Source organism: Thamnophis sirtalis, unplaced genomic scaffold (assembly GCF_051295495.1).
Source record: "Thamnophis sirtalis isolate CommonGarterSnake01/CBP01778 unplaced genomic scaffold, rThaSir2_p1.2 scaffold_12, whole genome shotgun sequence".
Lineage (NCBI taxonomy): Eukaryota > Metazoa > Chordata > Lepidosauria > Squamata > Natricidae > Thamnophis > Thamnophis sirtalis.
Window position 1 is genome coordinate 36,778,940 of NW_028261392.1, and position 16,868 is coordinate 36,795,807.

General features: G+C 38.8%; 1 protein-coding gene and 1 long non-coding RNA gene across 2 annotated transcripts in view; one reads left to right on the top strand and one right to left on the bottom strand.

The window, feature by feature from the left end:
- GABRA5 (gamma-aminobutyric acid type A receptor subunit alpha5) overlaps positions 1–7,086 on the top strand; it is an 87,386-nt gene extending 80,300 nt beyond the window's left edge. The window contains exons 9-10 of the mRNA XM_014051525.2: positions 1,779–1,990; positions 2,988–7,086. Of these exons, the coding sequence (XP_013907000.1) occupies positions 1,779–1,990; positions 2,988–3,287 (512 nt within the window). The 3' untranslated portion in view covers positions 3,288–7,086. The remainder of the gene's footprint in view (positions 1–1,778; positions 1,991–2,987) is intronic.
- A 150-nt stretch (positions 7,087–7,236) lies between these two features.
- LOC106557312 (uncharacterized) lies at positions 7,237–14,162 on the bottom strand. Its single transcript, XR_001314102.2, has 4 exons — positions 14,023–14,162; positions 10,790–11,271; positions 8,340–8,474; positions 7,237–8,232 (listed from the first exon to the last, which is right to left on the bottom strand). It is a non-coding gene; the product is annotated as an uncharacterized LOC106557312 (long non-coding RNA).
- Between the last annotated feature and the right edge of the window lie 2,706 nt (positions 14,163–16,868).

Here is a 16,868-nt window from a genome sequence, read left to right on the forward strand (position 1 = left end):
GTAAGTCTGAAAGCATAATTTCTTTCACATTTCCTTACATCCAAGCAATTAGTCTCTTCTGAGTCTCTCCTCCCCCCCCCCCCCCACTATCCAGCTGAGGTCTATATTGTCTCTTATTTGACTGTGTGTGTGACTCTGGGCTCACTCTCCCAAGGTCATTCCCACATACCATTACAGAAGTAATAATGCAAGGTAACCTCCTCTCCTTCTCTGTAGTCTTTTGTCCAGTTAACTGTCTACAGATCACCTGGATCAGTCTTTTCCAAGTAAGTGCCCTCCAGTTGTATTGGAACATATAGCAGAATTTCCAGCTTCTTTTTCCCATGTGACACTACCTATTTAGATACAGTACAATGCCCCTGCTTGGATACTTTAGGCAAGCCATCTAATCCTTCCTGAAGATAAGTTAGTATATAATAGCAAGCATTATGTCTACCCTTCAGGATACAACAGACTAACAAAAAGATAGTGTGCACACCTAAAGCTATTATTATTACAGTATAGTAATAGTAGAGTAACAGAAACTTGCAAGTCTGCATATGCTTCTCTCCTCCTTTGCTTTATCTTCATGTTTATTAGATAGGGTTTGTCTGAAGGGGTATCTCAAATTAGTTCTTGGAATTGACTTAAATCAACCTTATCTGTTTGTTGTGTTGGTTAGTGGATCTTTCCACTATCCTTAAGGGTTATTCTCTATGCCAGGGATGTCAAACTCAATTTCATTGAGTGCTGCATCAGGGCTGTATTTAACCTTGGGGTGCTGGGTTAGTGTGGCAGGGTGGGTGTGGCCAGCTCAACGTCATCATTTTGGGGGTGCCTGTAATGGCCCGAGTGCTCTGCCAGCGAAAACAGGCTCCCAAGCTCCATTTCGGATGCGCAGCCTCCTGCAACCCTCTGCCAGCAAAAACAGGGCTTGGGAGAGTTGCCCATGGCCCTCACAAAATCCATTTTGGCTACAATGACCTCCTGCAACCCTCTTCCAGTGAAAATGGATATGGGAGTGCCACTCGTGGCCTTCGCAAGCTCTGTTTTTAGCTGTGATGGCCTCCTGCACACTGCCCTCCCAGGCTCCATTTTTGCTGGCAGAGGCACTGCGGGCTGGTTCTTTGCTGTTTCCAGGGCGGTGCTGCAGGCCAGATCTAAGCACCCCATGGGCCAGATCCAGCCCCTGGGCCTTGAGTTTGACACCCCTATGCCATCTACATATTCATTTTGGAAGTGACCCATCTGAAAAAGTTTTACATATTGCACATTTTAGGTAACAGTGAAGCACGGTGGTTTAGTGGCTTAATGATACTGGAGATGGTCCTTACTCTAGTGGTTCAAGTCCTAGCACTTGTGGTGGGGTGAGCCCCCATTACTCGCCCCAGCTTCTGCCCACCTAACAATCTGAAACAATGTTCTATGTGAGTAGGTTACCATTTCAGTGGGAAGAGAAGCCAATACTTCATGCAGACAGTTAGAATCCCACTGGCGCTGGATATTCCCAGTTGTGATTCCCATTTGTGAGGTGGCTTCGGTGGAGGGAGAAGCTCCTGTAAAACACTGCAGAAAAGCTGCTTGTCTTTCTTTCTTCTGCAGAGTGTGGTGCACTTTGGAAAGCATGTGAGTGGGAACCAAACTGGGCTAGCTATTAGTTAGGCAGCCAAACTACTACTCTGTATTAGCATTATAGTCTCCTGGCATGTAACATCGCCATATGCTATATAAATAATAAATACATACATTTTATGTAACTTATATCTTTTTCTTTCTCTCTCTCTCTCTCTCTTTTAAAGGCGTGACTACAGTTCTTACAATGACGACCTTAAGCATCAGTGCCCGTAACTCTCTACCCAAAGTGGCTTATGCTACTGCAATGGATTGGTTTATTGCCGTATGCTATGCCTTTGTCTTTTCTGCCCTGATTGAATTTGCCACGGTCAACTATTTTACCAAAAGAAGCTGGGCCTGGGATGGCAAAAAAGCTTTGGAGGCTGCAAAAAAGAAGGTGGCTATTACAACTCCTTGAAGAAGTAAATTAATAAATATCAAGGGGGGGAGGGTGTTACAAATATTCTAGATTTCCCGTTGGATTTTTTTTTCTCCATAACCTGTTTGGATATTTACATTCTTCTACTGCCCCTTTCTTGATTATGAGTTGTCCTCATTATTATATAATACAATTAATTGACTGAACATATCTGCTAAATTTAATGCTTTAATGCACTAGTGCTTGGCCAAAGAATTTAATAATTCTTTGGCCAAGCACTAGTGACAGATGCATATTTACCTATATACCATAAACCATGAGAAGTAAAGAGTCAAAAAAAAAACTGGCCATACAGTAGCAAGAAAAGTCCATAAAGGATTTTATGGGAGGCACAAACAATCCTGGGGAAAGAAAGAACAGGAAGACAAAAGAAAGGGAAAAATAAAGTTAGGGCTATAATATAATTAAAAGCATTCATATGTTCTTAGACTTTGTTTCATATGGAGTTGAGTACTAAGAGACTCAACCCAAATGTTTAATAAGAGCTATGGAAGCTGAAGTAGCATAACAAGTGGTCTGAAAGAAGATTCCATGCTTAATGGGTGATAAGAACAAACTTTATTCTTTCTGGATTTAAATGTTAAGATAAATATTTTACCCTCCAATCTGATAAGCCATTCTCAGAAAGAATTTAACCATGTATTAAGAACCTCCTTTAGATGTAACTAGAATGGTGATGCTTCTGTCACTTCTCCATGTAAAAATGATGTCTTTATATTATCATTCTTAAAGGCTATGATACATCATGCTTACAGAATGGGAAAACACTTACCCGTTTAAATAAACTAGGATGCTGTAAATCACAATGATAAGAATTCAGCGAATATTCTATTATACATAGTATAACCAGAGATTGTAGGGACTCTGTATAAAATGCATTTTAATGATCCAAGCATCTCTTAAAAAAAAAAATACAGCGTTCCAATGTTATTGTTGTTGTGTATGTGTGTTTCAGAAAAAAGAACGTGAATTAATGGCAAATAAAGCCATAAACAGCTATGCTGCTGGAAAGATGACGCCCACATTAAACATACCAAAGGACTCCACCCCTTCAGTCATCTCCAACTCTGTTTCTTCTCCAGCCATGCCCATTGAGAAACCGGCTGAAAACAAAAAGACGTATAACAGCATCAGTAAGATTGACAAAATGTCCCGAATAGTTTTCCCTCTCTTGTTTGGAACATTCAATTTAGTTTATTGGGCCACATATTTGAACAGGGAACCTGTAATTAAAGGTGCTGCTTCTCCAAAATAAATGGAAGGACTTCCAGATTCAAGTGTTAGCCATACTTGCAAAAACAAATGCTACCGAGGAGAATTTGAGGTTCCAAAAGATTTTTGACCTTTGGGCAATATTCTTCAGGAAGTTTTTGCATGTTTAACAATATGTACAAAATTATTCTTGCCTTGATTATTTCTACATGTAACCTCAGATGTTTGTGACAATTACATAAATGACAGCAGACACTAATCTTTTTAGGACAACAGAAGACTTGGAAAATAGTTTCTATGCTGCTGGGTATCTGCATTGATAGTTTACAAATGAAATAGGGTATATTTTTTAAACTGTTTGGGCATATAACATATCTGCCATTTTTTTATATTTCGAATGTACATTCATGCACATAGTGGGACTGTGAACTTTGCAACCTGCAGAGGTATTCTTACAAGCTGTTCCAGAGTTTGTCCATGCTGGAACACTCTAGCTCATAGTCATGCTGAATGCACATGAAGTGGATTAACAGCAGCACCTCTTAAGAGCACATGCCCACAAGCAACCTTTTGGCAATCTACACTCCTCCCCTGATAACTTGGATGTGTGGAACAAACAAGACCGCTCTAGTGTCACAGGCACAGATTTATTTTTGCCTTTGAATGCAGCATTTTTTTTATGATGGCCATCTATACTTTGAAATACAAATCTCTGAAACCGGGACTAATTTTCCAACCTATTATCTGTCCTCAGCTTTGAGACGTGGTAGCAGTGCTTGGTGTGTCAAACTGTCTAACACTTAATGCTGATGAGAACTGCTAAATATTACTGGTGCCCATGACATACATAGCATAGGGGACCCTGAATCCTGTGATGGCTGCTGTGGGTAAGACTTTTCCAGATAATGTCATGGAATGCATAATATTCAGCAGTGTACAGGAACTGGCCCTTCCTTTCTTTGCATTTGTAAAACGTGTGCAGGTTTTGTTGAACCATGTGTAAGCGCTTTGTATCAGTATATCAGCCATATTTCTCTTGATTCTGGTCCACGACTTGGTATTTAAACTGAGTGACTTTCTGCAAGTCAAGTGGCTCACTCCTTAGTGGCTTCATAATCCCAGAAGGCTCAGGTCATTTCAGAACCTAGGACTTTGAAACAGTAGTGGCCTAAGTGCCCTGTTGTGCCTGAAATGCAAGGTAAAGACACTGAAAGCTATTCTCCCACCTGCCCACCTGGACCGGTTAATTCAGGGGGTCAGCAACCCGCAGCTCTGGAGCTGCATGTGGCTCTTTCATCCCTCTGCTGTGGCTCCCTGTCGCTCAAAATATGTGTCACAACCGCCAATGTGCGACATCTGACAGCACACGATTTATTGAGCTCTTCAACCCCCAGTAGGCCAACCATGGATAAATCCAAGAAAAGAAAGTTTCAGAAGAAAATAGAACCTTTAATTCAAATAAATGTGCTAGTTTTGTGGCAATAGCCAGGCACGGGAAGGGTTTTGTGGCGCCCAGTGTTTTCTTTTCTGTAGGAAACTGGTCCAAATGGCTCTTTAGGTGTTTAAGGTTGCCAAGCCCTAGGTTAGTTCAAGCAAATTTCTTCGCTTCTATGATAAGGTCAGTTCTGGCAATAACACTGTGGTTGCCTTGTGCAGACCCCACTCTTGATTCACCCATTTCCACAATTCTTTCTTTGCCATTCTGAGAATCTTAACAACTGCCCCATGACTACCCATTCTAGACCATGTCAGGTTTTACAATAAGCCACAACAGTAACCATAACAAAGGTTAGTCATATGTAATTTAGCAGATTTAGCTGCTTTATTTCACTATGAAATGCTTGCAATGAAATGGTATTATTCCCAATATATTTATGGTATTATTTATTTGGCCCACCTTCCAATTGCTTCTCTTTTTTTCTGTTAATAGTCAAACTATAGCACCCTTCCAAAAGTGCAACATGCCACCTTCTGTATGAAAAATTAATATAAAATTGTTAATCAGTCCCATGACAATAAAAGGTTATTGCAATGGTATTGCTTGCATTGTAGCAGGCCACAAGAAGAGCCACTGCAGAATCCCAGTTGACTACCTAGAACTTTGGGTATGGCTGTTCTAGAGAAAAGAAGGATTGAAAGAATACTGGAATACTAGTATTTGAGGGGCTGCCACAAAGAAGAGGGAGGTCAACTTACTTTTCAAAGCACCAGAGGGCAGGACAAGAAGCAATGAATGGAAAATAATCAATGACAGAAGCATCTGGAATTAAGGAGATAACTCCTAACAGTGAGAACAATTAACCAGTGGAATAGCTTGCCTTCAGATGATGTTTGTCACTGGAGGTTTTTAAGAAGAGCCAGGACAGCCACTTGTCTGAAATGGTATATGGTCTGCTCAGTGTAGGGTCTGCGGCTTGAGCAAGGGGTTAGATGAGAAGACTTCCAAGGTCCCTTCCAATTCTATTCTGAGTTGAATTGAAACTTACAGATGTACTATGTTTTCAAAGTATGGCACACAAAGAAAGATTTATTTATTTAATGTGATATAATTCTCCTCATCCCAAAATGTAAAGCAGTTTTAAAAGTGAATACAAAACAGCATGAATTAGAACAATGTTGAACCAATTTACCAATCTACCAAAATTACCCAGAGTCTGAATCTTACTAGCACATAAGAACAAAATCATAGCTCATTAAAAACTTGACAGTTTCCAAAAGTTGGATTTTTCTGCATGAATGATAAAAAAATATGTGCTATACAAACTATTGTATATCAGTTAGGAGTGCCTAAATTGTTGGATCTCTGCATAGAGGTACACTAAAATATAAAGCAAAAACTTAAAATTGTTTTACCCGGATAGTGTGTTGGAAATAAATCATACAGAGAGCAAATATATTGTCACCTTTAATGACAGTGTGAGGACAATTTGGTCTAGAGTTTAAGACACTACTTGGCTAGAAACCAAGAGGCTGTGAGTTTAGTCTTGCCTTAGGCAAGAAGCTGATTGGTGACTTTGGGCCAGTCCCTCTCTCTCAGCCCTAAGAAACAGGCAGTGGCAACCACTTCCACAATATTTCCAAGGAAACTGCAGGGACTTGTCCAGGCAGTTACCAGGAATGAATTTTGGACTCAAAGGCACAAGCGCAAACACACAAAGACAACAAGACTTCTTTACATAGCCTTCATCATAACAAAATGTGCATGAACCACATTTTTTGTTGCCTTTTACTGCATTTCAGTGACACTTGGCAGGGTAGGACATCTTTCATTGATGCCATTGTCCCAGGCTCTCAGTGACTGAGAACAGGCATTTTGATATCCATGGAGCTGTTTTAAAATGCACTTGCTAAGACTCTGTTCACTGATTACTTGAATTTTAAGGCCATTACCTACATACCTATTAGGAAAATGAGGAATTTTACCATTCAGGGAAATACAAACGTTAATTCAAATTTAAGCTGCTTCCTGGCTTCTCAATCATCACTGCTCCTAAACAATCATATATTGCATGAGATTACATTTTAAAAGTAGACAAGAACAATACCCAGTTTAATTCTTCATTTTGATAAGAAAAACATAAACATTTTTAGAACATTTTCCTCTAGTGTTCAGGCAAAATCATTCTACAATATTTTTACTATAATAAAGACAAAGAAATGAAGTTCCGTTTCAAAACTGTTTCAATCAACTTCACCAGTATTTGGTTTGGTACCATGCCTTTTTGGATAACTTACATTTCCAGTGTTGTTTGCTATGTTTGTGAATGATTAACATGCAGTCCTATGATGCATGTATACCTGGGATTAATTCCCACTGAGATCCGTAGGACTTCTGAGAAAATGTGGAGATTACTTTGGAAAGCTGCAGTCCTATGTACACTGAGTTGGAAGAGAACACAACACAACATGTATTTTTGTGTAACTATGCCTAGTACGAGGCTGCGTATGTAATTTGAGTTTACTTCAATGGATTGTTTTTTCCCCTGCATAGAGAATTGCTTCAGAAGCTTTTGTAATTTTATCTTACTGTTTAAATTAAAAAAAAAGAAAAGAAAGAAAAAGAGTGTTTAATGTCATCTTTCCCCAAGTTTGTTTGTTAGGGGAACAAGTAGGACCTACCACAAATGTTGTAAAATAAAATATTCAGGTCCGGTTTTCCATTTCTTTTCAGTAGTCCATTCATGGGAACTGAATATTCTTAATTCAGTTTGGAGGTCTTTTCACTCCCTGTTCAATTTGGAGGTCTTTCCACTCCCTACCCCTAGTTTATTGTACTTAAGGAAGTTCTGGTAGTGTATTTCACCAAGCCTGTTGATATCACCTTGTGCTAGATAATGATGTTTTGGTTATCACAAGAAAACAGGTCCTACTTGTTCTTTGCTCTGCTTGCTCCATTCAGTTGCCCAGTCTCTACCCCGCAAGGGATTATAGGGTTGTTAAAATCATGATGATGATCACTTACATTTGATACCCCTAATATCCTAGTGCAATAGCTGAATTATCTGGCCAATAAAAGGACAGGAAGAAAGCAATCTTCTGGATTTATTCACTTATTAACTTAATTGAGATAGCCAAACACAATATAAGTAAAAAATAAAAAACAAAGTAGTCTGTCTCAAATTTCATTGCAATTCTACTTAATAAAAGAAGTCAAAGGTTAAAAAAAAAGGTAAAGGTTTTCACTATCCAATCATGTCCGACTATGGTGCATTGATCATCTCCATTTCCTAGCTGAGGGATCCAGCATTATCCAAAGACACTTCTGTAGTCATGTGGCCAGCATGACTATACACTGAGGTGTACACGTAACCCTAACCCTTCCATAAAAGTGGTACCTATTTATCTACTTGCGTTTGCCTGCTTTCAAGCTGCTTAGTTGGTAGCAACTAGAGAATGAATGGAAGCTCAGTCCATCATGCAGTATTCCGGTCTTGAACTGCCCATCTGGTTGACAGCCTAGCATCTTAACTGCTAGGCCACCATATCCCCTTAATAAAAATATAAAATAATAATTAATAAACATAATTAATTTTTATTGATTATAAAAGAAGTAGCACAAAACAGTATCATGGTGGCCTAGAGGTGGAGCTCTCACCTCACAATCAGGAGATTGTGAGTTTGATTCCAGGTGGCGGCAGATATTTCTCAGTGCAAAGCGAACTCTGCATAGGTGTCAGGAAGGGCGTCCAACCAATAAATGCTCAATTCTATTCTGTCACGCTGATTGCACCTAGATGCAAGGGATTACAGAGTCATTAAAAGAAGAAGAAAAAAGAAGTAGTAGCTATCAACTCAGCAGTAGCCTATTTACATCCCAAAGATCAACCTGCCAGCAAAAGAAGAGGAAGAATTAACAAGACCTCCAGACTAAACATTTCCAAAGACTGGGAGCAACATCTAGGAAAACTAGCATAGATTCCCATTAAACAGTTCCCTGAGAGTGCAGAAGAGGAGAGCAAAAAAATCTTAAGATCTTAAAAGTATCAGTTAATTTAAATAGAAAATACAGCCTTTGAATTATCCTGGCCTCCAGCTAGCTAAGATGTTATAGGTGCAAATTGGCAATTTATTCCAGTCGGTAAAATAAAGTTGGGCTAGTAACATTTCATTCTTAGTTGTGTAAATTACATTCTAGGCATTCACTAAAATCTGAACTACTGAAACGAGTTACCTTAGCTGTGTACCTGACTTTAGTGCCAAGAAAAGAGCCAAGGTGGCGCAGTGGTTAAATGCAGCACTGCAGGCTACTGCTAGATCAGCAGGTCAGCGGTTCAAATCTCACCGGCTCAGGGTTGACTCAGCCTTCCATCCTTCCGAGGTGGGTAAAATGAGGACCCAGATTGTTGGGGGCAATATGCTGACTCTCTGTAAACCGCTTAGAGAGGCCTGAAAGGCCTATGAAGCGGTATATAAGTCTACTGCTATTGCTATTGCTATAGTGCCTTCCAATACAGATGAAGTCCTTATTCCCTGTGTCTACATTTTGTCCACATCAGCATTAGAATTAGAATACTTCCTTTGGATCTTACAACACTCAATGCCAAAACGTTGAACACTTCACCAGCAGCTTCATATATATTTAAATAACATGAGAAGTGTTATCAATCCCTCTGAGGGTCACCATAGGCTAATGGTAATTGTGCAGAATAGGAGCCTCCCAGAACCAAGTGTCAAAATGTTCCTTTCAAGAAGCACCAAACGATGCCACGAGGTCCGTGACCTATGGCACGCATGCCCGAAGTGGCACACAGAGCCATGTCGGCTGACATGCGCAGCACCACCCATTCCTCTTCTGGGTTTCTAGCACACATAGGTGTGTGATGGTCAGCTGGCTTTCACATGTACAGCAGTGCCTGAAACTGGAAAAGCTGGTCTTCAAATTTCCGGCACGTGTATGTGTGCCGAGAAGCTGATTGTTGCGTGCACATGCATGCCCGAAACAAGAAGACCAGCTGGCCAGTGCGCATGCACACGCTGGAAACCAGAAGTTCATTTCCCAGCACATGTATGCCCCCTAGGCAGCTCCTCTTCTGGGTTGCAGCCCTGACAAGCGTGTGCAGTTCTTTTTTGGCACGTAGTGCCAAAAAGTTCACCATCACTGCACTAGGTCCTAACTCACTTTAGCATGGAAGTACTCACCTCCTCCCATCTAGTTTCCAGCATAAAATGCCTACTTGGGGGAACAAAAGCTGACTGAATGATAGCTAGACCTGAATAAATTTAGATAATCCACATCCTTCAGATGTCAGGAACAGAGAAATAACTAAATTCTTCAGCATTTTGTGTATCAATAGAAATTAGTGACTGGATCGAAGTGATCAAACATGTTTGGGTTTTTGGTGGGATTTTGTTAAGGAAAGAAAAAGTCAAATTAACAAGCAAGAAATCAAATCCACTAATTCGTACTCACACAACCAGATGGCTATTTTTAAAACCATTCATTAGCAAGAATGAAAGAATATTGAAGCTGACTTAGTCATGGTCTTGATACAAAGTTTTCATTGCTGTTGAAAAACTAGTAGCATTCTCATAAATGACCTCAGGACTTCAAATATTGTTTTAGTCAATCTGAGACCTAATTAAAGCAGTCATGGGTATTTACTAAGTTTGACTCATAGCCCAAACACCCACTTCCTAGACTTCATTCTTTTATATAAAGGCCTTAAGGAATAGCCCAAAATTATTTATCCATATACTCTCAAGAACTCCAGGTGACTTACAAAAATATAATTAAAACATCTAAAGAAAATAGGCCTTAAATATTATTGAAATAACACTGCACACAATTAGAAAAAGTTGAAGATAGTTTAAAAAATTAAAACAGCTTGAATAAGCAAGTAAGATTTCAATCTCTTCAAAATAATAATATTTCCATTTACAATATGGGATAAACTCTGCCAGAGAAAGTAATGTACCTGTAGCAGGACCTGCAAACAATTATTCCATGCTAGTTCAGGGTAGACCATAAAGAACTAAGACTTGTACATAAATTGATTCTATGCTATGCAATAAAAAGTGGAGAATAAATAAAGTGGAATGGATTACCATAATTTTCCCTTACAGCAGGGGAGTCCTCTTCTTAGCTGGAATGAACTAATATAGCCAACACAGAGCATGATAACATACAGGAAGCAGCCACTGCAAATTACTGAAGGACATTGTTCTGTAGGTTTTGTGACCTATAAATCGTCCTCTGGTGTGGCATAGGATCATATATTTATTTGTAATAAATAAAGCTAAGTTGGGTATGCCACTTGATAGAAATAAAAATTGCCTCCATCTTCAAGGTTAAAAGAATATTCAGCTGCCACGCTGATTGGCCTCTGTGTGGGGCAGAAGGTCCAATTCTATCTATCGCCCCAGACAATATATTCATCCCATTGTCCCTAAAGAGACCAATTCTGAAAGTGCATTAAGGATCCTGGCTCACATTTGGCAACTTTAATTCATTTTGCCTCCAATTTCTTCTTCTTCTTTATATACAGGCATTCCAGTTCTGGTATGTTCTCTGTTATTAGAAACAGCTGCTAGAATGTAAAAAAAATGGTAAGAAAAATTGTCAGCTATAAATGGAATAACATTTTGGTTTAATGAATGATACAGTGGAGAAAAACTAAGTTTTAGATTTTCCATATAAGCATGAAGGTCACTCTGGCCTTAGACCTTACTTGATTCATAAGGTGGTAGTTATTTTTGTTTTAAAAGTGCTGTGAATTCATTGATGAAAATACTAACAAGTATAAACTTTCAAAATTAAGAGTACTTTTACTGGTTATGAGTAGATAGCAGCTAAGCAAAGCAAGGTCTGAGGCAAAAGCACGCGTAATCATAGATATCAATATGTGACCCGACTCCCATAGCCCAATCCGCACAACCCTCAGGTGTCATGTGGGTTCCATCTTCAAAAAGCATCATCAGTTTGGTCTGCTGGACAATTGGCCTTGGCGGGCATATTCACTATCTCCAGCATGCGCAGTAGATGGTGAGAACCAGTGGTGGGTTTCTGTAGGTGTGGCCTGCTTTCTGGGTCCACTGGTGGAACCTCTTCTAACCGGTTCGGTAGATTTGACGAACCGGTTCTACCAAAAAGGTGCGAACTGGTAGAACCCCAATCTTTTTACAATCACTCCTGTACTCAAGACTTCCCCTCCCAAATACCATGCTCCCTCTCCCCCACCCCCGTTTCAATGACAGCCGAAAGCAAGTAGCGAAGCAGAGGCTGACAGGGAGAAGTGCCAAATTGCCAGGCAACGTAAAAAGATGCTGTTACACTTATGACCTGTTTATAGTTTTCCCTTAGGTCTCTAGATTAGATAGATATTACGCTAGAAAGTCTTTGCATCAGGTGGCTCTTCCATTATTATTATTTTTTTGAGATGGTGAGCAATAAACAAAAGCAAGACAAGTAATGAGAAAAGCTTTTTTAAATATCAAGCCTGTGGTTTCTCCTGCAGCTCTGATATCCTTCACTCACTAACTTTCAAGCACAATTTTAAAATCCTTATCTTAAGATAGGGGAAAAAATAAGCACACTACCACTGCAGTAGTAACACTGATTTCTTTCACATTACAGAGATTGTCCCTGTAGGTCAAAAGTAACACTATGGAATATTTGTTGTTATTTCAGACATATAGTAAGTTGCAATAGTAGATAATAATATTCCATCATTGGTTTCTCCTTTTCAAAATACTTAATAACACTCTCCCTTGGATCATGGTCCAGTGCAGTTGAGTGCTACATTCATGGAAGCCAGCCAATAGGTGAATTCTTAAAGGCAAAGCTTACATTTCAGTTAGGCTATGGCAAGTTAGAACTGGATTAATCTACATGCATGACAAATTTATGACAGTCGGTAGGTCAGGTTTCCTGTTATACAGTTAGGCAAATTCTGGGAAAGATTGGGACGACAGTGTCACAAGAAAGGATCTGCCATTGGTGCCCTTTGTAATATTCCTTTTGGCTATTACAGGTAGTTCTTACGACCACAATTGAGCCCAATACTTCTGTTGCTAAGTGAGAAAGTAACTTTTGCCCCATTTTACGACGCTTCTTGCCACATTTGTGAAGTGAATCACTGCAGTTCTTAAATTAGTAACATGGCTGTTAAGTGAATCTGGTTTCCCCATTGACTTGTCAGATGTTTGCAAATGGGGATCACATGACCTTGGAACATTACCACTGTCATAAATGTGAGTCAAGCATCCGAATGCAAATCACACAACCTTCAGGATGCTACAATAGTCATAAGTGTGAAAAATAGTCATAAGTCACTTTTTTCAGTGCCATTGTAACTTCGATCAGTCGCCAAGCAAACTGTTGTAAGTTGAGGACTACCTATATTAGCAAACCCTTCCTTCAGTTTTCTATGTATGGTTATAGCAAAAATGTAACATTGCATTTTTTCCCTTCCATGACTATAATTTCCTGACAGTTAGAACAATTAATCAGTGGAACAGCTTGCCTCCAGAAGTTGTGAATGCCCCAACACTGGAAGTCTTTAAGAAGATGTTGGATAGCCATTTGTCTGAAATGGTATAGGGTTTCCTGCCTAGGCAGGGGGTTGGACTAGAAGACCTCAAAGGTCCCTTCCAACACTGCTATTGTATTGTATTGTATAATGGTCTACATCAGTATTTCTCAACCTTGGCATCTTAATATTCTATTCCCCTGAAGATTGTGATAGAGAAAGATTACTTTCTTTTCTATGAATGCATTTTCATTCACATAATAATACTTATCTATAAGTAAGAAAAGCTTATTTAGGTGAAGGGGTCAAAAAAGTCAAGATGGGATCTATAATTGCATAATAGAAGACCTGTCTTATTTTTTTTGTGTTGTGATGCATGTAAAAAAGAACAAGGATTCAAATATCCATTCACCAAGAACTGTAGCAATTATCTTGATTTCTTTGACTCTTTCCATGAACACCATTATGCTGAAAATAATGCACTCAGTAAAGCATGACTATTTTAAATTTAAATCAAGAAAGCATTGTTTCTATTATCTTATCTCATTTTATGTTATACCTTATCTTGCTTTCTTTGTTGTTCATTGTATACCTCACTTTAATTGTTACAGCACTTAGAACAGCACCCCAAAATACAAAAATCAATACTATTAAAATTATAATTAAAAACCATCATTATAACTAGTAAACTGCTAAATGCTTGGCAAATGAGATGAATTTTGTGCCATTTTCCTAAATTTTGAGAAAGTAGGAACCACATGCATTTTCACAGAAAGTGCATTCTACAAGAGATAGTTCTTTCTCACATACCTGATAGTTGAGGTTCTCATATTAAAGGTATCTTCAGAAGATCTCTCACTGATATAAGTAACTAAGCAGAAGGATTATAAAACTGGATGTAGTTCCAAGATCTGATGACCATCAACAACAATACAATGAAATTTCCTTTTAATGAACCTGGGGATGTAGAAGAGGAGATATACTTAATGGTTTCAAATATTCATTAATGGTTAATGGATTGTAGCAATTCATTTTATCTGTTACAATTAGTTCATTACACAAATGACGTAGGTTCCCCTCGCACATATGTACTAGTCATTCCTGACTCTAGGGGGCAGTGCTCATCTACATTCAAAGCCAAAGAGCCAGTGCTCTCTGAAGACATCTCTGTGGTCATATGGCCAGCATGACTAAATGCCAAAGGCACCCGGAACACTGTTACCTTCCCACCAAAGGTGGTCCTTATTTTTCTACTTGCATTTTTACATGCTTTTGAACTGCTAGGTTAGCAGAAGCTGGGACAAGTAACAGGAGCTCACTCTGTTACGCAGTGCTAGGGATTCGAACCACCAAACTGCTGACCTTTCTGATCAACAAGCTCAGTATCTTAGCCACTGAGCCACCATGTCCCTTATAATACAGAGTAAGAACAAGGAAGAAATCAAAGAGAAAGTTGAAAGTACAAGAAAGTGGGGGGGATGGAAAAGTAAACCAAATATACAAAGAAATAGCTTCCAATCTTCTTTATAGCAGTTATACATACAATTATAAATTTGCTTTTACTCTATGGTTACAATGAACTCTCTTTATATAATCTAGTCTGTCTGATCATCCAAACCATAAATCAAAAGTTCATTTTTTTCACACAAAAAGTCAATTATGGGTTTTCAGTCAGCAATAAATGGTAGATACTTTCTTGGATCAAGTAACAGGAGCTCACTCCATTATGTGGCGCTTGGGATTCGAACAGCCAAACTGCCACCCTTTCTGATTGACAAGCTCAGTGTCTTAGCCACTGAGCCACCACGTCCCTACATAAATGACATACATGAATGTAAATAACAGTTTGCATCATGGTGCAAGTTACTTAAATTATTGTGGATATGCTAATATTAAGGTAACATTAACATAAAAGTTAACTTATTTCCTCCATACTATATGGATGGAAAGGACTTTTTTATTATTTTGGAAGAATATCTGGATGAAAATCTGACATGTTGCATCAACAGTCCGCAAAATGGAATCCATGAAGTCACAATTCATTGTACTTCAATTGTCATACATATTGTAGGACATTACCTCTGGAGCAGTATTTTTTCTGACTTTAAAACTCCCAAATTTCCTCATGACTGGGGAATCCTGGGAGTTGAATCCCACATATCTTAAAGTTGCCAAATTTGAAAAAAAAAACATTGTTCTAGAGACACTTTATGTGGAAAAAGCTACAGGAAAAAGACTGTTGTGATTGCTAGGCATTTAATTTTTGGTGTCAGCTTTTAAGGAGGTTAAGTAGTACTATGCAACTTTTCAAACTTTAGTAATATCACTGTTTTAGCATATAATGATGACATCATAGTGGAAAATAATTGAGCTGTCTGACATACAGTTCAATTCGATCTGTATTGATTTCATTGAATATTCAATAAATAGACTTCAATAGAGCATATTTTCAAATAAATGAGGAAAATGTAGGTTCAATCAATTCTATCATATTTATGTTGAAATATATATTTCATTGTTCATTGATTTTTTTTCTCATAATAAATATCTAAATTATACTTTTCATACTTATTTGAGAATAATTTCTAGTAGAATTAGTTAAAATTCTGAACCATTTTACATGAGATTAAGAAGTCAAATGAATTATCAACTCAGTATACCACTGTTCTTGTGCTATTCTCACTGTATGCACTGAAATCTATATTCTCTGGACTTTGTAAAGTCCTCTTGAATTTTTAGTCTCATCCTCCAGGAATTAATTGTAAATTTGGATAGAAATGGAACCAAAATTGAAAGGGAGAATGCTGGGCTGGTAAACCACTACATGTTTCCTTTTCCATTTACAGATTAACCAATGCAAAATTTAAGAATTTTCTTTAAAATTAGTAATATCTTAGATATTTGCTCTCCCAGCATGAATAAAAGGAGAATCCATAAATCAGAGCTATAGCAGATACAATGTGAATAGAACGCCATGCTACTACCACAGTCAAAATGTAAGAATGGGCTGAAATCCCAAAAAAGAAAATCATTAAGTTATTTTCATTTTTGCTGGTTTATGCATGTAATGCAAGCAGAGTAGCATGGTGGCCTAGAGATGAAGACACTCGCTTCCCACTTGGAAGGTTGAGGGTTCAATCCCAGGCATCGGCAGATGCTTCTCTATCAGGGTGCAAAGACAAAATATCAGCTGGGAGCTCCACGTAGGCATCAGGAAGGGCATCAGGCTAGTAAACGCTTAGCTCCATTCAGTTGCCTTGACTCCACCCCAAAGAAAGGGATTACAGAAAAGGGATTATAGAAAAGAAAAATACATGTATGTCAAGGAATTTAAGGATGCAAAGTGTTGTGGTCTACCAGTGGCTTGTGGAACTGGCAGCAAAGTCAGACAGTGAGGAGGTTGGGGAGGAACATGGGCCAGTCCTGGAGTCTGAGGAAGGCTCAGATGAGGGCAGAGGCAAGAGGGGGCCAGGATCATCTGGGAGTTATGTGCTGCCTCCGGAACCTCCAGTTGGACATCAGACATCAGAGAAACAGGCTCTCCCTGATCCCAGTGTGCTTATGTGCAGAGCTGACAGAAGGCAAGAACAGAAGACAGAAGGCACAACTCAGGAGTAAGGCTTGGAGGTGATTGGCCCCTCCCATAGGACATAAAA